The following is a 21829-nucleotide window of genomic DNA, read 5'->3' as shown; positions in this document are numbered from 1 at the left end:
TATTTGTTGACATGCTGTTATTCTATTATTTGTTTTATTGTCACTGAAAAATATTTTAGCTGCATTGACTGGGAGAAATCTTGAGGTCACTGACAAAATCTACAGCAAATTGAAGATTTCACTGTTCATAATGTAATCGCCGGTCAAAATTCAGAAAAACAGGATTTTAACCTGTAAATACAATGATCAGTGACTCTTGTCTGAGCAGAGGCTTGTCTGTGCCTCTGGGTATCTGAGCTGATGAACTAGTTCACTGTGCCTCGTTCATACTCATGAAAGGCTCGTTGATGTCATGCAGACACACACGTGCACACACGCACCCGTGCATGCATGCACACAAATAACTAGAAAAGAAGTTATGACAACTATTCCTAGTCTGAAGCTTTTGTCCATTGCAGTGATTGATTTTTGTGCTTCATTTTATACTTAGGTGTTCTTTGTTGCCAAAATCTCCACTGTGCAAAGGTTTTAAAAAAAAAGTGAAGGAACCTACTAGTAAAACACTCAGTAAGTGTAAACCAATCATTAAATGAATTAATAAATATATATTTTTAATAACAGTAACTGACTCACAACTGGCTCATGCCACCTCTAATCAAGATACTGATTACTGAATCAAATTACGTGTTGCATTATGTTTTTTATTTTTATACTTTATTAGGAAACATTTTGTATCCTAAATACGTATTTATAGTGAAAATGATGGTGATACAGTGTTTTTGTTTCTTTTAAAAACAGTCCTCTGAGAACTTTTTATGGCCTTTGAAAGAGTTAAGGAATGTAGAACATTTATGTTTTTCTTAAGTCATTCACTAATTTTCATTTTTCTTTCTTCATAGTATGTATTATATTCTTCTGTATCACTTGTCTTTCCTTTCTTAACTTTGCTTATGTGTTTAGGGTAGTTTTATTGTTCTCAATAGTCTTTTGTCTATACCTGTAAATGTAGGAAGTTTTGCCTCAACTTCTCGCTATTATAAATATGTATGTATGTATGTATGTATGTATAAAGAAACTGGCCAACTTTCAGTTGCTGTAGAGCACATGTAGCTTCTTTGTCTAGCAATAGTAAAGAAAAGTCCAGAAAGTATCTATAAAATAATTTTTTTCATAACCGCCTTTGTAAAAAGGTGATACTTTAAAACTATGCTTTTAGAAAACATATAAAATGACTGACAGCTGTAGACACGTAGAAGTAATCTATTTTGGTTATATTGATTATACTTATTGGACCTGTTAGAATGTCAAAGGTTATATTTTTAGGGTCCAGATGTTTTATGATGTTCTCAGGATGCATCTACACTGTATCTGCTAGAATTCCAGGCTGCTTCTGACACCCAGCACTGATATTCGTACTACCCCTGTTGCCATCTAACACTCAGATAGGTTAGGCACTGCAAAGAAGTCCTATGGTCTCTTATGGCAAGTGATGCTGGGAGCTTCTCAAGAAGGACCCTTTCCTGCCTCATTTCATCGCTACACGTAGAGAAAGGTAGCTGGGAGTTTCTGGTGATTCCATCCACAGCATTGTGCCCAAGAGATCACTCCCAACAAATCTGAGGCTTTTCTCTGGGAATATCAACAAGATTTCCCCCTTACCCCATTGATTTACTTAGGGTGTTTCTATTGATTGAAGTGTTTGTATTTAGTTTTGGGCTGGAGGCTGCCCTCCAGGCTTCTCAGTACAGCATTGTGGGTGCAGCCATTATTAATGACTTCTCAAGCCACATAAAACCCAAACATTTTTGTGTACCTGTCAGCCGGTTTGTTAATGGTCATTATATATGTTCCACAGAAAATATAATGTGTGAATACATTATACCTGATGCACGTAAAGTCTAAGCATAAAATAGGCAACTATAAAACACACTCATGAATTAATGATGAAAAACGTTCCTCAGAGCAATATTCTTGTTAATTCAAAGTTTGAAGATGTTCCTATTCATTGATATTCTTGGGAGAGGGATCCCTCCCTCCATACAGAGTTAGATCTAGAATTATGGTCTTTGACCTTAAGAGTCGTATCCATATAGTCCGTGACAATTAACAGAGTGAATCAGGACATGTTCACTCCTTAATTTTGACAACTTAATTGGATTTTTTGTAGAATATCAGCAATAAACAGCATGTTGCCCTGTCCTATGTGTCATACAAATGGGACCATCACAAAGTATATGATGAGATTTTCTTACTAACTTAATTTTGCGATGAAAGAAAGATAATTAGGGAATTTGACTTTCAGCATGGTACCTGAAGACTGATTGTCAGTGAGATAACCTGCTACCTGACAACCGTCTTTTTGAATTTCACTTAGAGTTGCTCAGAGTTAAGGAAAAGTATAAGCGAGAGATTTTCAAGTACTCGGAAAAAAGCCACAGCGACTCTTGTCTACTTACCGATGCATTTTCAATGTGAGATTTGTTACATCCTAAGCTGAAGTCCTAAGTAAATCTAGAGTAGGCAGTTTTGGCATAACCTCCTTTAATTTTCTTTTTTTTGTGCAAAGAAATCCATACCTGCCTTATGTTTTTAAGCATTTGGGCTCATTAAGCAAATTTATCAAAGATCACATAATGTGAGGTACTTTCTTACTTTCCAGTGTCTTACTTTCTGTGCTGACCTGTAGCTGTGTGGTATGCGTGCTTAGACTGGTTACGGATTATATAAAGAAATTTTATGATGATGTGTCACCAAACACTTGCTTGGTGCAAGATGAGCAAAGGAAAGGAAGTTTAAGGTTTGCTCTAATAAAATTGTTCCAGAGAGATGGCAATTAACCATCTTACACCAAATATTCCCTGCAAGATTTATTTCTGAGGTTGGACTGAAGAGATAGTATCATTGTTTTTAATGAGTGCCACAGAACATGTAGACCTAATATCTAAACTTGTTACTTTTAATCAGAATTTTTTATATGCTTCATGATTTGCCCCCTAGATAGTTGCTATGCAAAACAACAGTTCATATTTCTTTTCTCTTCTCATTAACCATTGTTTTAGAGTAGTTGGGCTTTAGTGCCTTTTGTAACATTAGGAGACAGCAACTATTGTACTAGTTTAAAATAAGTATTTTATCATAATTTGCAAAAATATAATGTTAAGAAAACACTGTAATGAAAATTAAATTATTTTGCTACAGGAGTGAAAAGCACAGTGGAAGACCAGCCATTGATTTTCCATAGGAAAGTTAAGTCATCAGGTTATTCAACAGCACCACAGTGAGTAGATACAGTACTAATTTATCTGTTTTATTGATGTGTTATAGTACCGTGCAGTATTTCCTTTCTTATCACATAATAGAGCCATGCAGTGTTGCCACTTCTAAATTAATGACCCATGAAAAATAGATATGTTATGAAACAAGATCTGTTAAAAATCTGTTGGAAAATAAAATTTCTATAGCTTCTGATCAGTATCAGTTTTCTGTTACTTCTGTCTTGGAATGAAAATTCCTATGTACATTTACACTGTGCCTATGCCCAAGAACTATGTCACTTGAACCCAATTAACTTTTTCCCTTGTTCTATTCATACAGAGCATACTCAGATTAGTGCAGATAGAAGTATGCCTTTTATTTCCTCTCATACAGTGACTGAGTTGAGGCATGTTACAATAGTCTCAGCTGTATAACCTCTCTTTATTGGTGATTGGTGTGGTCTTACCTTTAAGGAACCTTCTGTTTTGTTTTTAGGAACTTTGGATCGCTTCTTTGAAAGCTTTCTGTAACTTTACCTGTGTTCCTTGACAGCTTGCAAAAGTTTCTCTTGGGATGGAGAGCTCATTCAGATGAAATGAGCAGAGTGGTGCCAATGGTCCTCAGAGGAATGGAAACTTTTTGTCAGTGTCTCAGAGCTAAAGGTGGTTCCCAGACGAGGCATTTCATTTTTGGTAGAGATTGTGATAGACAATACCATCCTTGTGTATTATATTTATTACATCCTTGTTTACTATATTTATTACATCATAAATAGAATGGTGCAAGCTGTTGTATGAGAACTTATCCTTACTTTTGATGCAGGTGGGTGTTGGAACTGAGACATCAAGAACCAGTTCTTACCTGCCAGTAATACGCTTCCTGCGTACCTTTAAAGTGATCTGATGAAAGGGTTGCTTACATTTACATTTTCAGACTGCTGGTGGGAGTTGTGGTTTTATATTCTGAGAACAACCTTTTGAAACTGGGACACCTCAAAATAGATTTAATCATTTTGAAGTGATGGACCCTTTGTCCCTGGGGCACATGATCCCTAAATGTGTTGGATGTGTTTCTAATTCTGAGAACAGACAGACTCATTTGAGTCTTCTCTCAAGTTCCTCTAATCCTAAAAGCCTTGGGTGAGATAAGATGCACATGAGCACTGAACTCCCTTAGGTCAACAAAGGTCTGTTCACCTCACCCCTTACTCTGTGGTAGAGAGTTCCATTGTTTTTTCAAACCCACCAGTTAAACTTTCCTTGAGAACATGACTAAAATGTTCCCACCAACAAAAGATCAAAGTTACAATGGAAACTGAGTCTCATTTAAGGGCTCTTATGAACTTCCACTCTCCTCTGCTGTGTCCTGCTTGTTGTTTTACTTGTTGGATGAAGGTACTTTCTGGTTGTGATTGTGTCTGCCAGGAGAATGGGATAGTTTCAATCCATTCATTAATCCCCCTGCACAGTGTTCCCTTTGGAACATCCCAGATTCCTTTTTAACATGGTCTCACACTTCACCTTAACAATAAAATCACCTCTGTGTTTTCACCAGGCTTCATACCTGTAAAGACAAAGCCATCTTTATACCTCCACTATCAAGATATTTTTCTCCTTTTATATTGACAAGATCAAACCCTTTGGAAGGTTGGTCCTGAGTTTATTACTAGCTGAGAGATCCATGAAAATGTCGATGTTTAGGCAAAGGCTGTTGCAATGGAAAGTAGGTGGTGTAAAAATCTGACGTGAGATCTTCGAGATGGAATGTCTTTCGCTCTACAAGTGGCCTCCATACAGCACAAGCTCATGCAGAGACCATGCTAAGAAATGTCTCCATTTTTGGTATGTGTTGTGCTGCCAGTGCTGAGATATTTAGAACTATATCTGTCAAGAGCAGTTGTCAGAGAGGCTGGACTCCATTTTTCAGTGAATGTGACTGAGAAAGCTATGATAATTCCATTTAAATATAGGAAAGATTGTCTAGGGAAAAGAAAAGCCTGTTATGACATCATTAGTCCATTTGCTTAGTGCTCATGATAATGATTCTTCTTGTAAATTGGTACTGCTACATGAAGAACTTGTGCTGCAATTGCTGGCTTTGTATTTTGTTAGCTCAAAACTTACTTTCCAATTTCAGTTGTTTCAGCCTTATTTCAAAATTTATATTAGGCATTCTGTCTCCTACATAGGATGAAATTCTTCTTGTTTCTTCAGTTTTCAGAAGTAAGTATCTGAGTACTTTATATGAAGGGATTTTGACCTGCAAAATGCATTATCCAGCAAGTGGCTCACAGACAGCAGAACTTAGATGCAAACTGGAAAGTTAGATCATTAGAAAGTTTTCTTGTCATCATTAAATGTGTACATTATCTTACCTGCTGACATTAATAGTAAGCATAAATAATAAGAAGGAAGTAGGATTGTTCTTTGTTTGAAATAAAATACTCCTCTCATGCAGCATTTAAGGTTTTACACAGGAGAATCTATGTTCTTTTTTTGTAGAATGACCATGTTTTCTCCAGTTACTAACCTGAAGAAAAATAATGAGGTATCAAAGTGGAAGACCAGTTGTAAATGGTAGGTAATCCAGCAGCTGCAGTAAAGGAGAAAAAATTAAAATGAGGATAAATACAGCCTTACATTAAATATGATTAGTAGTTGCTTCTCTTATTGCAACTTTTACTTAGGAGTATCACTGGAAATAAAAGACCATGTAAATTTGCTATAAAATAACTGCAGCAAGTGATTCAAATTATCAAACTGTCGATTAAAGCTGATTAACTCTTATGTATACCAGAAAATATACACCTTAATTTTCTTGAATTTTTGTTAGAGATCTGTTTAATTTTTAGAAGCATTAAATGCTAAATATGGTTGGAGGCATATTCCCAAAATGTACTTAACATGCAATTCTAGTCACAAGAATTACTGAATAGGCACAGAAAGGCTTAGTGATTTAAGATCATGTCTCCAATTCACCCCTAAAAACATGTAAAATCATGTAGCTAATGCAACCTTACTGTAGATAATGGATTTAAACAGGGTGTACATAATGGTATCGTTTCACCAGTGGACTCATTATCACTGTAGACCCAAAGAACTAATGATTTTTAAGAGTTGGTACTTTCATGTTAATTGGTAAGGTATGTTAAAAGAGTGTATTATGCCCATTTTTTCTCTTGAGTACTATATAGAGTCTTTGTTCTATGTAGTGCAAGCATAAAAATAAAGAATGATTAATGCCATCATTTTTCTTTTTTTAAAAACTGTTTCTAAAACACTAAATAACATAGAGCTAAGTTTTTGTGCAAGAACTATCTTGGACATATTGGCAAGCACTTAGAAGAACGCTGCAGATGATTTCAAGAATGGTTTGCACTGTATTGTGGTGGGTTAAGCACTTAAGTACTATTTTTGTTAGTATCTTGTTAGATAGATAATCAGTGTAATTCTTAGTTTTACATGAGGAGATATTTTTCATATTGTTTATTGTCACAACAAGGTAGACTTTGTATTCTTTAAGTACTTTTATTAGATAGGTAAGCAACTTAAGATGTTTGGCTTTCTGTAAAAATCTATGTTAATTCATTATTTCTTGAATTTGTAACGGTGATAGGTGTAATTTAAGTATGACAGTTTTTAATTAATTTTGCCCCTTATCTTGGATTTAGCATAAGTTTTCAAGGAAAACTTATATAAAACTATTTAGAATAACTTCCCAAACAACATTTATTTCATAACTGAAATAAAAATATACTGTTTTTACATCTCTTACTACTTTTCCTTTCTTTTTCTCCTTTTTCCTTCTTTGAAGCAAAAATAACGAATATCCATTGGAAAGTTCTCCTCCAACCAAATATGAGAAAGAAATATCTGTTGCTTATAAACCAACTCCAATTTGTTGCATTCAGTATTCCGGTATGTATAGGCTTTATAAGATGTATTGTTGTCTCAGTGTACAGAAAGAAAAAAAATCATATGAGAGGATTTAATTAGGCCACAGATTTACTAGGTAAATTCCCACAAAACTCTCTGGCAATACCATCTACACCTACCGCCTGATCATAATTTTTCAACCTGCATTTTTCAACTCATATGCAAAAGGGTTCTAATTCTTCTCTGATTTTACATCTCTCTTTCTTTTTGACTCATTCTAAGATTTTTCCACCACATCTTGAAAATTAATAGTCTAACAGCTTCTTTCACAAAGAAAGTTTATTTTCTAAAAAATTTACTTAGTGTCATCATGGTTAATAAAAGCTGAAGTTCTGTTTCAAAAGAATCAGAATATTGCTATTTCTCATATAAAGATTATTCAGTCTTTATATATTAAAACTATAAAAATGAATTTTTGAATATAGTCCAGAGAAGGATTTTTTTCTTAAATATTTTGGAGAAGTGAGTCATGCCCGAAGTTTGATCATTCTTAATCCATATGAATATTATCATACAGAAACAGATTCAGATTAACAGTCAAATGGATTACCAAGTGTATACTTACTTATGTCAACATACACTCTGCATAACATGATATTTTCAAAGTGTTTAAAAATGTGAATCTTTATAAGTATTTTGAGGACAAGAGTAGCTTTCAAGAAATAAAATCAACTTAGATGCAGTCAGAAGCTTTTCCAAAACATTTTCTAGCCATAAATTTTCCCTATAGACCTGGAAGAATTTTTTTTTAATGTTCATGAAAGAAATCAGTTACTGAAAGCTTATTTCTAGGAATGTTGTGTGACCTTAAAAGTAAAGATTCTTTTTAACAAAAAAGCAACACTGTAGTTTTGATAATACATTTTAAGCATAAATTTTCTCTTAGTTATCCTGAGGAAGGGACATCTCTTTCTCTCATACTGTCTCTCCAGAGATTTGAACAGCCCCAGTTTAGCAAAATGAAGTTAAAAAAAAATGCAGAGTTTGTTTTCTTGAAGTAAAAGATCATATTGTTGCAAGCTTATAAAGAGGTGTTGTTATTGTTGTAGTATGTGTTGCCAGATGGTTCCTAGCTTTACATTGTAACTTCTGTTGTAAATTTACAACTTGAAAATAAACATTGTCAAGTGGTCTTTGTAAACTATGAATCAGAATAATATTTATGTGCATCTTTAAACATAGTAGAAAGAAAATTAAATAAAAAGCTTAAGTAAATGAGGTTGTAAAGTCGTACTACGGAGTAAATGCTCTTGGATTTAATGAACATCCTGTTGAAGTAGTGGAGATGTTGTGATGTATGACTTGTTGCTCTCTATTAGAAAACAGAGTTTCCCTAAGCGTTTAAGATGATTTTCCATTAAACAAGCCTCCCAAATTATAAGCAAAGTGATTTTCTCACACTCTCTATGCACAAGAAGGTTTATGTACTATTAATTATGTGTGTGGTCACTTACCTGATATGCATACCAATCAGGTCTCCTGCTGAATTGATACATATTCTCAAAACCTTAGGGAATGGGGAAAAATCTGAAGAAGAGCACTACTCTTTAGTTCAAAGATTCCATACCTTTGAGTTCGTGGGGCATACATTTTTTTGAGTATTTTGTCCTGGGCTAGTTCTCTTATTTTTGTGAAGAAATTCAAAAGCATTGTTTAGTATGTGCAAGTACTAGTATTTGGAAAAAAAATCAACTGAAATACTGCTTGTCAGATAAAATCAAAAATATTTTTATAAGGCAGTTCTTTACCATTCTACTATACTGATGTATTTAGTAATTGATAACGTAAAAGAAGATTTTGGAATGCTTCTTTTTAACATACACTTCTACCTCATTCTGTGTATAACTTTTTTAAATTCACTTATAATAGATGGGTCTGAGAGATCAGAAATATAGTTCTCTTATCTGTTTATATAGTCATAATTCATTTATTTGGAAAAAACGTGTTGTTATGTGGAATACAGTATTCTGAAACTGGAAGGTGGATGGTACTTGGGTAGTGGATAGCAGTGAGTATCTTTGGTGAATAAAGGGTTAAGCATGCCTTATATTCCCTCTCCCTTTGCACAGATGCTCAGGAGCTTTATGAAAGGGGTGCTTGAGATACCTCTTTCAAAAATTACTTTTCACAGTGGACCTAATAGCATTGATCTGAATTCTGAACTTTCATTTCTTTCCTTTCTGTCCCTTTTATCTTCTTTCTCTCTGCCCTACTCTTCCATTTTCCCATTGGTTTGTTTATTTATTTGCTCTTATATTATTCTCATATTTTTTCAGGGAAATTATTTGAGTGAACAATTAAATTTCCCAAAGCAATTCAATTAGGTAAACATTTAGGAACTATCTGGTCAGTGTGTACCCCTGCTAATTACCAATACAAATGAATAATCTGACTGCACTTGGATAGTTCTTAGGATTACTTTATGAAGCTGACAAGAAATTTATCTTCTTTACGAAGTAATCCAGAATACTTAATATGTGCTTTTTATTCTGATGTATATGAAAATGCAATATAATTTTAACATGAAGATACAGAGAAATGAATGAAAGCCAGGAAGTAGATTAATATGGCTGCTGAATATTTCTGCACTTAATTTTTTCAGGAGCTTTTTGTAAAAACTGAATTTCTGCCTTGTGTTGAATAACTGTTGTGAGAATATGTCCAGATAGCAAAAAAAGTACTGTGTACAGATTCCTACAAAGTTCTGAAACACAAGTTGTTTGTGGTATTCATACAAAGAATGTGTTAAACAAGTGAAATGAATATCTCATGTGTGTTTTGTTGTAGTGACATATGTGACTCTTATGATTTAAAGAAACAACATATTAGATCCTTTTTGCTTTCAAATGTAAATCATTAGACAATCTCCTTACAGGGGATGGAGAGCTGCTGGCTTGCGGCCTGGCTGACAAATCTGTGCTGGTATTTGATTCCAACCTTACTGATACGCGAGCTGTTTTTTCAGGTAAATTTATAAATTACATTTTTAAAGAATAGTATATAATTATGAGTTTAACCTATAGTGGCATATTAATGGAAAGATTCCACTTATGTCACCTTGAAAAGAAATGGCGATTCTTTTCTTTCAGGATGTAGAAGTTATTTCTCTGATTGGTTAATTTTGTTCTAGACTTAAACTGCCTTCCGGTTTTCCATGTTTCTCAGTTTCCTCAGTTATAAATGACAGTAATCTATCACAATGTATATTGCAATATGCATTGTGTCTAATACAATAGTTAAATATAAATAATAAAGGCAATATATTGCAATGATAATGTATATTACAGTAATACATTGTAATAGATGATTAGCCAAAAATTTGGTAATGGGATTCGTCAATAATGCATTTGAGTTGCAGTTCCAGACTTCTGAAGAATAATTATTTGAAATGAAAGGGACTACTCCTGTAGAGAAAACCATGTCTAGAAAAGTGTACACATGTGCTAAATATATAACATTATGAATGAACCTTTTTAAAAAAATGAGTTCTAAATTTCTACAAAACAATCTGTAGTATTGCAAATAACAGTAAATGTTATGACTTATAAAAAAATCATATAGCAGGACTGATTTACTGTGAAGTTTATAATGCAAAATGACTGCTGTTTATAAATAGACCTTACCAAATATAAAAAGAAAGTATTTACAATTATTTGAGAACATTATTTCTAAAGATTCTAAAGATTCTAAAGATTCTGAAAGCTGAGTTCTGAAAACTGTGATTTTTCACAGATTTTCATTGTATTTTTTAGAAGAAGCCATGGAAAAAAGCAGCATCAATGGAAAAGTTACAAAACACCTGATACTAATGCTATTGATACTTGTGACATGCACTATTTTAAAAAAATACTATTAAGAAGCTTGTCATTTTATTTTACAGAGTAAAATATCATCTTGTTCTTTTAATTACTGTTATCCTTGAACCAAAAGGATACTGCCATTCTTTAAATTAACATCTACCATTTTGTATGACATTTCTGTATGAGAAAGTCATGTCTCACAGACTGCAATGTTAAAGGACTTTTCAAGTCTATAGCAGCCAGTTGTGGAAAGCTATGTTGTGGTTCAAATTAAGTTCATCACTCTACAAATTCTACAACATAAGAAATTTAATTTCTTTAACAAAAGCAGTTGTGTTGATGAAACCACTGAATTTGGCTTTTCCTGGACTGTAGTTTTCAAACATGAGGAATAGCATAATATTTACTGCGGCAAATCCAAGATATTTTTCTTATTTGGAATCAAACCTGTCGGAGTGGGGGGATGGGCCCGGAGTAACGATGAGTCTCAATATGAGTGTGGTCGTTCTCCCTTTATTCAAGTTTTTACAGAGTATATATAGACAAGCAATAAGCATGTGCTAGCGATAGCTATATGATTGGCTTACAGCTTCTGTCCACGCGCCTACAGCAGATATATGATTGGTGCACGGTTGCTGTCCACGCGGAGGGGTCCGTCGACTTTTATGGAACCTAGTTCCGTCCAGACTTGTTTAGCAGTTTCATGAATACCTTCTTTTGTAGTGCTCAAGGCCGCTGCAAGGAGCGCTTGCCTTGGCCTACATTCCTTCCCTTACCCTGAGAACGGGATTGCTCATCCCAATCAGATCATGCCCTCTCTCGCTTAACCATTCTTCCACACAAACCCTCTGCAAAGGCCAAATTGTGAGGAGAAAAGAGACAGTATCATGCATTAGTAGTGCCTTTTTAGCTGACAGACATCACTTCTGTTATTATCAGAATGTGCCTGGTTTGCAAATTCATTGCCATTTGGTGTGCTTTGAGTTTTGATTTTTTTGTTAAATAACAAAACTTCATGTTATCCTCACAACAAGTATTTCTCATGCTGAAGTGTTATGTCTAACAGTGTTCACAGCAAAATCAAGTCCTCAGCTTGTAAACTTCTGTTTTACTCCGGATCATTAAAAAAACCCAAACCTGTAATCTTTGAAATGGCTGACATGTTCTGCATTGTGGCCACTAATGAAGATAATATTACTCATATTTTCCTTTGCGGGGAGAAACTGATGAAAATATGCCTTGTGGGCAGGGTAATATGGTCTTTGGTGCAATAGCAAGTTCGTAAACTTTTACAAATGTTTTTCTTCATATATCACCAACTAATTTCAGCAAATTTATTGCGCAAGTCACATAAACTGCAGCCAGAAACAGTGCTTTGAGGTCTTATTAACATATTTTTGTTACTTAGGCAGTACTGGAACAAAAGCAGTAATTTTGTCCAAAGGGACTCTATATAGCTGAAATATATTTAACAGTACTCATTGTTTTAGAAGTTCAGTATTTATAAAAAATACAGTTAGCCAAAAGAGATCAAAATTATTTATTCCCTTCTCTTACCTGTTATGAGGTATCTATGAAAAATGATATAACACTGCTATAGTATTTGGAACATAGCAGCTTAACAAAATTATGCCCAAAGAATAGCAATGCTCTTTTAGATCAATAGCACACTTTTCTTAAGTAATCTGAAAAAGCTGTGATATAAATTACTTTCAAGAACCTTAAAAGATGATTTTTATAGAAGGGCTGCTCTGAACTTGAAGTAGAACATAACTCTTGCAAAATGATTCCATGAGGCTATAAATTATCATTATACCATATAAGTTCTGTAGCTGTTCTTTGCTGTCTGTCTGCTGCAGATCCAGCTTCTCTTTATGTGAAGCACTATCAAAAATCAGATGTAGGCTGGTTTTGCTTGACTGCATATGGAGATTTTGTGCTGCAGAAAGTGACATTTTGCTTTCTTGGATATTTTTTCACGAGTTTTTTCTTCTGGAGTCATTGTTCTTGCACTGGCAATAATTGGCTTGTATCTTTGTTTCACCTCAGGGAAAGCTGTTAGCTTCGTTGATGTTAACGCATCTTTACCTCCATATACTTGCTACATACTGAATAATGCCTAAGTAATGACTTCATTTGGTACTGGCATTATCAGAAGACATGAACTTTAATACAAAAAATATAGATCTAAAAGATATATTTTAAAGAAAAAAGATTAGAATGAAGATGTTTGTTTCTAAATTTGAAGGAAAACTTTATTTTACTCTCTAAATCACAAAGGAATCAGTACTTTCTTAGGTTTTGAAACATTATTAGCTAAAAACTTTCTATGAGACAAAATCTCATGGTTTTATAAGGTGTATTTTAAAGTATGTGGCTTAACACACAGAGTGCAGATTCCTATGCTAATTCAGCTGCCTAAAATACTTCAGTACTCTGCAAATGTGAACTAATTTATTATGATGAGAAGAGTAAAAAGACCTGCACCAAACTTCATGCTACTACAGAGAAACTGTTTCTGGTGCCAATACTTAGGTGTCAAGTACTAGTTTGTCTTACCTTAAAAAAAATATGAGTTATTACTCAACTGTTTTACTAATGATTGGCTTTGCTCTATTAGTGTTTATCTTTTTTCTTTATGATGCACAGTATGAAAAGATTTGTAAACCACATCCTACTTCAAGCTCTTCGGTAAGCACAAGAATGCAAGCTGCACTGTGTTTGCAGTTCTTATCAAAACCAGCATAAATATGAAACTGTAAGACACTGTACTCTAGGGTGGTAGGAACTGCAGCTCATCTGTTGTGTGCTTATTTAATTCATGTAGTTCTTTCTGGACAGCTCAGATTATCAGGAAATCTGCTATGAAGTACTATCCATAATAAATGTATTTCCTTTCATTAAAAACATGATGAATGACTCTAATTCAGAGTTTAAATCAATAGTAATGTAAATTTTTTTTTAAGAAAAGGCAATGTATCATTTGGGTTAAAAAATTTGAAGGCAGCATGAGCTTCTAAATATATGTGATTATTTAAAAACACATTTTTATAATGCATCACAGAGGAGTGGTATAACAAAAGCAGTTGTGTTATAAGCCTAATGTGTTCAGTTTTGTTAGCTGAAGTGATCAGTTAGAGTTGAAGTAGTTCTCCGTTCCTCTTCAGTGTTGGCTCTTCAGGTGCTTCTGCCTTATTGTGAAGTGCAAGTAATGCTGACCAGCTTTAAAAGGGTTACAGCTAGCATGGCCCTTTTGAAGAATTTCTACAGAGCCGGCTGCTGTCCTTCTCAATGTGCTTCAGGAATGGGGAACCCTGAGTAAAGACTGTTTTGAAGCTTACTGGTCTCTTCCCAGCCAGTTGGCATCATCTTCACTGTGCTTTGGGACTGGGGGACCTGGAGTGCAGAGATTTTCAGCTTTTTGCATTGCTTTTCCAATTTTCCAAACCTCAGATTTTCCTAGTTTCTCATGTTTCTTACCACTTTGAAAATCTGTTTTGTATATTCTGATAAATATTTTTTCCTTTTTTTGCATGCAGATAATTCAAGGCTTCCAAATGTTTTTATGAAACCAAAGCCCCACAATAATGCCTTTGCCTCAAGAATAAATAGTGGCAGTGAAATTATACTTGAAAGATTACGCTGTGTAGTGTGAAAAGAAAATAAGAACTTATAATAGGCATGCTGTTTCAACCATAAATCATAATGTTTTCGATATATTTCATTATTTATTTAATACTGATAGATGTACCTATGCAATACTTCAGTAATTTTCTGGTGAAAATGTTACAGGTCTTTTGTAATTGGGAATTAAAGTTTCTTGTTTATAAGCCTTTTAATAGATATATGTTATCAGAGAAAGCCTTAATTGCTGAGATAAATTACAGCAAGGGTAATCAATTTAAAATAATTTAAATATTTTATATAAAACTTCAGTTGACTAAAAAAGAGAAAATGTGCACAAGAGGGCAGCATAAGCACTTTGAATGTTTTAAGGTTAGGTGAAATTCTTTAGGCTGAGATCTGACAATCTGGACAAATTAGGACAGTAATAGGGGCCAAAGGATGTTAATTACATTTGACATATTTTCTTCTTTTTCAGAACTTTTTGATCAGCATCAAAATAATTTTAGGTTATAAATGAGAAAATTAATAATTTTAACTTCTGGATGGTATTTCTGGCTTCTAAAGTTGTCTCTTTGCAAGTTTCTAATATTTTTTTACCTGTATGATACCAACATACTGATCAGACAACTGTCTGATTCTTGCAGAAACTTTTTATTATTAAGATTATAGAACTTTAACTTATGATTTTTAAGCATGTACTTATCTTCTTTTAACTAATGAGACAGTCCTGCAGAAGCTGCTGTACAACAACAGTAGCTTAGTAATAAAAATCTAATGAATAAAATACAAAAATGTATTGCAAATACTGAAAGATCTTAAATGATTTCCACAGTCTATTTTTTAATATAATAACATTGAATTTTATTACAATGTAATACTCAAATTCTCTTTTCTTTTCTTTTGAGTAATACTGTATTTTTGCTTAAAACTTTTTTTAATTTATTCTTTTAAAATATGAATGTCTGTAAAAGATAGGTGTGTCCTTTACTGTTATATTTGTTATAATGTTTTCATATGAACTCCCTTATAACAATGGAGGCAATGTCATACAAATGCGTATGATTGTTCAGGTAGAATAACTTGACATTTCTCTGACCTTATTTAATTTTGTGAAGGTTGATTATTAAAATGAGAGACATTTTTCAACATTTTTTGGTGGAAGAAAAGATCAATGAATGGTTTACTGTTACCTATTTTAATCCAACCATTTGAAGCATATATTTAAATTATATTTTAATATTTTGTATAATTATATTAAAACAATACATTTGTCTCTGGAGAAATGTATAAATGCAAGAAACAGACTTTATGATATTTCGATTATTATTTTTATTAGGTCATGATGGTGCAGTTGCCTCTGTTGGCTGGAGTCATGACAAGAAGTGGTTAGTTTCTGCATCAGAAGACCGAACTTTAAGGATCTGGTCAGTCCGCAGTAAAGAACCTGCCCTACTTCTGGTAATGAGAAACTCATGTCAATTGGTTCACAGAGGACACTTCTGCATTTTAATCTACTTCCATTTTAATGGGTCTGTAGAAGGAACATGAGGTCTTTCAGAACTACTAAGTGGCAGTGATTCCGATTGATACTATGATCTAGGTGGTCATCACTGACTGCAAATCAGACTTTTCATCTTGACAATTTGTGAAAACAAAAAAATTTGGTTGCCAGACCTAGTGGGTATGTCTGGAAGTTTTGGGTTTAATGTCTGCTAAATATTTTCTGTTTTCTTTGGCTCAGCTCTGCTTGACTTTATAGTCTTCTCCTCAATTCAAATGGAAGTTTAGTGTATGAAGCTAGATCATATTGTGAACTCAATTGATTGCAGATACTGTTAAAGTTACTGCCAATTAATTTAAATGGAATGAAAATTTTGTCTTGAGATTAATAGGTATTGAAAATAGAAAGGGTGACTACACAATAGGTTAACCTTTTGGCATATGGTCAGGATGATAGATACATGGGGACTACACCTTAGTGCTGGAAATTCAGACAAAAAATGTTCAGTATGCTGGAATCCGTTCTTAATTATTTACTTTGAATTTCAGGGTAAAGACAAGTTCCATAAATCTGTACGCTTTGCACAGTTTTATTATATGGATACATTTATATTGCTGTGTTGTGGAGCTGAATTTCATCTATTAAGTTTCTATCTTGACACAGTGAAGGATGACTTAAAACGGTGAGTGAAATTTCTCGTTAACAGAGCAGTGAAAGTACTTGTACTATTCAGTTTGGGATTTTTTGGAGGATGGTGATGGTGGAGGGGCTATTTTAGCGAGAATATTAAAGAAGAAAAATATGATTTGAACAAATAATAAACATTAATTTTAAAAATAAATTTGTTCTGGCATAGTAGAATAAATAGGTAATGTTAGATAATTTCTTATGGTTCATACCTTATCTGGTGCAAATATATATATATGTATTTTACTGTTTTACTATTCACTATTTTACTATTACAGTTACAATTTTGCCTTTTGAGCCTTACCTTCTGCCTGCTTAATGTCTTAGTTACTTTTGAATAACTATTGCAAATCCTTCTCTTATGGGAATATTTCTGAATACCTCTTCTTTTGGAGAATGCAACATAGTGTGACTGTTTTCTTCCTTGCTCTGTCAAATGGAAGTATATCACTTCCATCATTTTCACTGACTTTCCATGTTATATTGTATCTATTTACTTCTCTTATTAACCTACCTTGTCCCTGTATTTCATCATTATTAGACATCCTTCATGCACTTATTACTGACACTGTTCTGTTTATCTTTAAGTGGCTCTATCTTTCTGACTTGGATTCAGTCCTTTTATTAAATATCTGCTATAACTTTTCTTATCTTTTGGCATATAATTAGAGCTAAAACTGTCCTTATACCCTTTTACTAAAATTCTCTGTTCTTTATTTGCTCTTGCTGGTTTTCAGCAATACTTTTGTATACAAGAACTTATTAAATTCAAATATGCATATATATATATATGTATGCGTGTATGTATGTATGCTTAGACACAATACTGTTTAAAAAAATCTTGAAGAGATGTTTTTTTCCTTTGTCTTATCTTACCACTAGAGATTTTGAGTGGAAGGACAGACAGAATTAAGGTTACAACACTGAAGTCTATTAGGTGATACTGTGAATAGTGTATTGGTTCATTATATTCAATTGTATTGGGCCACATCCTCAGGTGGGAAAGACTGGACTGTTTCCTTGCATGTTTGGCAGCTGTTCAGAAAAACACATTAAGCACAGGCCTAAATGCTTTCTTGAATAGTAGTGCTTTCTTGAATTGAAGCATGAACTTGGTAGGTGGAACTTCACTGAAACTTTAAACAGTCCTACAAAAAACAAAAAGAGAAAGCTGCCAAATTATATCAGCTCTGTAAAATACACTTTTTTAAGAACAGAAGCTTCCTCTTATTTGAAAAAGTACCTAATGTATTATTATGATCATCTAATTTAACTTCTGTTTATAAATTGTTCAAAATGATGAATTAATTGTTGTTTTCAAGACCCAGTCACCTGCTTGGTTTTACAGTTAACCCACTGGCCAGTGGTTCCTTAATCTTCATTTCTGGTCAAAATTCTTAATGGAGTGAGTTGCTATGGCTCTTATTTTTGTGATTTTAGTCATGTACTCTCTTTGGGATGGGAATATAGCTAATAGACTGGAAAACTATATGCTAAGGAGTGCAGAATTTCCTGCTCTGATGTTATAGTATATACATGGCATTAGAAAGGTAAAACTAATAGAATATAATGAAAAGTAAATAATAGAATAAATACACAGTCTCCTTTGAAAAGACTCTTTTTTTTCCTTGACTTTCTGTCTTGACTGGTTCTACAGATGTCTTATGTTCCAAAGTGTTTAGCCTGTAGAAAAGGCTACAAAGTATAGGAGGAACCTGGAAGGTTAGGAAAGGTGATTCCTGATTCCAGTTACGCTTGAAATCTATCCATAGCATAAGCAAATGATTTTGGGAAACTGAGGCAAGCAAATCTTTATCTCATACCATCCTTAACTCATAAATACAGGCAATCCTGGAGGAACTTAGAAGAAAGAAGATATAAATTAATATTCTGATCTTTTAAATCCCTGTTATGCTGATTATTTTTCCTTTTTAAAATTTAGTTAAAAATATTCAGTTAAAATATTTTTTTCCATTCTATTTTTGGGAGCTTGGGCTTTGATAACGATTTTTTTCTTGTGGCATGTATTGTACCAGCTCTAGATATCTCCATATTTTTATGCAAATACTTTCATCTAGGAGGCACGGGTATCCAATAACTGGAGGAACATGCATACTGCACTTACTGTTGCAGAAGACTTATCTGAACTACCTTGAAGGCAGTTAGTTCAGATACTACAAGTAATATGGAACTTGGTGTAGCTGTAGAACCCATCCAAGCAATTTTGCATGGTCTTGGGCACTGAACTTCTACTTCGGTCTGTGCTGCTGCTGTTATTTTTTGGAAGTATGTGTTCTTCTAGTTTAAAGCTCTTCAGGTATACAGGGTTGTGCTTATGGCAGTATTTTTGATATTGCCATGCTCTCAGTATTCCTTTGTGGATGAACAGTAACTCAAAAACATGCCATTAGAATCTCTGGGATATTAATATAATGACAAAAGACCACGCATACAATTGTAGACATTACAACAAATCCACAACCCAGTCTGAGGCCTGGTTATATTAAAAAAAAGGTATTAACAAAAGGTTAATTTGCTTTGATGTTTTCTTGTGGCTTCCCTCCAGTTTATTTTCCAGCATTTCTTTCTTTTATGAAACACTGCATAATTACTTTTGTTTCTCACAACTCTTTCATTCTGCATTCTGAGTCAAGTTTGGAAGAATGCTTGAATGAAATTGATTCAAGAAGACGCTAGATTGAACGCTTTATTCTCTTAATTAGAAGAGCATGGCAATGCAGTCTGGTTAACTGATGATTTGCCACTCTATTTCAGAGGTGAAGACAATACAATGACCATATCAGTACTTCTCTGTACAGAGTTTTCAAAGAGCTCTCTATAAGTATAAATTAACTAAGTATCACAATGACTTAATAAAATGGTTAAATATTGGTTCATTTTCAAATGTGGAGTTGAGAAGTGGAAATGAGAAAAAGAATGTTCTTTTCAAATGTCATAGAGGATATTTGTTGCAGTTCTGGCAATAGAATCCAGATCTCCTGACTCCTGAGTCTATGATTAATCTCAAAATGATTCACTCTCTAAACAATTTTCTTTACATTCTTCAAAATTACTGACTATTAAATTTCCACTGTTTTCATCAGCAGTTGTGTGTGCTGTTATGAAGATGTATAACCGTTTGCTACTAAGTTGTTTTTTTTTTCTCCAGTTCTTAATTACCTTTAAATCATATAAGAATTTGAGGAGGACAAAACATCCATGGATTTTTATGTCATTTTTATAGTCAGCTTGATGTGTTGTTTTAAAGAACAGAATGAGCAATATGAATGGAGTTTAAAATGGAGAAACAATGTTTTAGTAGTAGAAACATTGCCTTTTAAAGCCAGTATATTTAGCAACAGGTTGTAATAATGATACACACATACAGTGTGGGAAATAATGCTAAAATGTCTACTCTGATGAAATGTGAAGCTATACCAACACATATTAGAGATGGATAATGAAGAGGCCATGGTTAGTGGGCTTAAAATTTAGTGCGCTAAAAAGGAGACTGTTCATTTCAGGTACTTCTGTAGTGTTAATGTTTACAAGATCATTATTTTAATGTGAACCACTTTAAGCTAATTTAAATTTCTTAAATAAATGGACTCCACAGACCTGATTCAGCGTTATGATACTAAGAATATTCTAAGCTTATTTGCTGTGACCTTTTGCCATTTGTTCAAAAAACTTAAACACTCTGTTTTTTGTCAGGAACAGAATGAGAACTAGATGAGAAGTACCTGAATCATAAGATGGTTTTTAACAATGTTAGAAACAGCTACTATCTCTAAATGCTTTAAATTTTCCCATACATTTCCTTTGTTTTTTCTAAGATTCATTACATTTGGTCAGTGAATAACTTCCATTATCCTCCATAGTGGAGGAGTTAATATTTTGCAGTTATGACAAATTACAAGCCTTTTAGAAAATAAAATTTTTTTTTTCCTTTTTGTGCAACTGATTTACTGAGCTCAGGGCTGTGTCTGTAAATGTATAATGGGATTGCTGCTCAAAGCTTAATTTTTACAGCACATATTAAAATGTTTTTCATAGCCTGAAACCTCATGATTTTTTATGCTTATGGTGTTTGGATGGTGTTTGGTCTGTGCCTTAGTTTTGGCTTTGATGTTGGCATGCTGCTGTTTTCCTTAAAACTTTAAATGTTAGATTTAAATCAAGCTGTATATTTTTCCCTGGGTGCTTATTCTTCTTGTGTTTTTAGTGTAGTAACATATTCTGCAAGTTTTTTTGTCTGTCATGAAAATGTTACTATTTTATCTCTGGGTTATCAGAAAAATGCTTTCAGTGAAGGACTTCAAATCTCCTAGAAAGTAGATGTTTCAGCCTCTGCAATCATGGCAGGAAATGTTTGTATCTTAGAATCCAGTTTTACCTATTGATTCTGAAGGTATATCAGTCTCCTGAAAATAGCTATATACTGTAAATGTATTCCCCAAAAATGATTACATGCCAAAAGCATGGGCTTTGCAGATCAGTCATTTAGCAGTCACGTTAGCAGAATTATAATTGAAGGCATTAAAGGAAGACAGAAGTGTAGTTTTGAATATGTCAAGACAAATGTGATTTTATTTGGATAATTGATATATAGGATTGTAAACTGAGATTATATGCTTCACACAGATTTGGAGATCTGGGATAAAAGTAGTGGTAAGATACTTTTCAGCCATTTTTTGTCCTGATTACAAGCTTTTCCATGGCTTGAGGAGATATTTGTCTAATCCAGACAATTTTAGGGCCTGTTTATGTTACAATAGCCTCCCCAGTTGACTTGAGAGCTGGAATTTGACCTATACATGCTTCCCACTCTTGGTCCTCATCTGTGACACATTTTCTAGGGCTTGTCATAGTGTTTTGTAATAGCTGAAAACAACTTTATAACTGTCTTTTGTATTTGCCTTTGTATTGGAAATCCTGCAAGAAGGGAATTAGTTTCACTAGTGGCAAACTGGAAAATTTATTTCTGGAAGTTAACCAGACATGAGATAGAGTTCTTTATCCTTGTTGTATTTAATTTTATTTTCGCAGTTCATTTCTGGTGGAAAAATAAAATCTTTTTTCTT

The 21829-nt window shown here is 33.6% G+C and overlaps 1 protein-coding gene across 1 annotated transcript in view; it reads left to right on the top strand.

Annotated features, from left to right (window-relative positions):
• WDR27 (WD repeat domain 27) overlaps positions 1 to 21829 on the top strand; it is a 142190-nt gene that overhangs the window by 12531 nt on the left and 107830 nt on the right. The window contains exons 12-18 of the mRNA XM_067294573.1: positions 431 to 507; positions 3139 to 3217; positions 5697 to 5771; positions 7009 to 7112; positions 10006 to 10095; positions 15894 to 16015; positions 16607 to 16740. Coding sequence (XP_067150674.1) covers positions 431 to 507; positions 3139 to 3217; positions 5697 to 5771; positions 7009 to 7112; positions 10006 to 10095; positions 15894 to 16015; positions 16607 to 16740 — 681 coding nt within the window. The remainder of the gene's footprint in view (positions 1 to 430; positions 508 to 3138; positions 3218 to 5696; positions 5772 to 7008; positions 7113 to 10005; positions 10096 to 15893; positions 16016 to 16606; positions 16741 to 21829) is intronic.

This window comes from Apteryx mantelli, chromosome 3 (assembly GCF_036417845.1).
Source record: "Apteryx mantelli isolate bAptMan1 chromosome 3, bAptMan1.hap1, whole genome shotgun sequence".
NCBI lineage: Eukaryota > Metazoa > Chordata > Aves > Apterygiformes > Apterygidae > Apteryx > Apteryx mantelli.
This window is presented reverse-complemented; position numbering and strand designations above follow the sequence as displayed.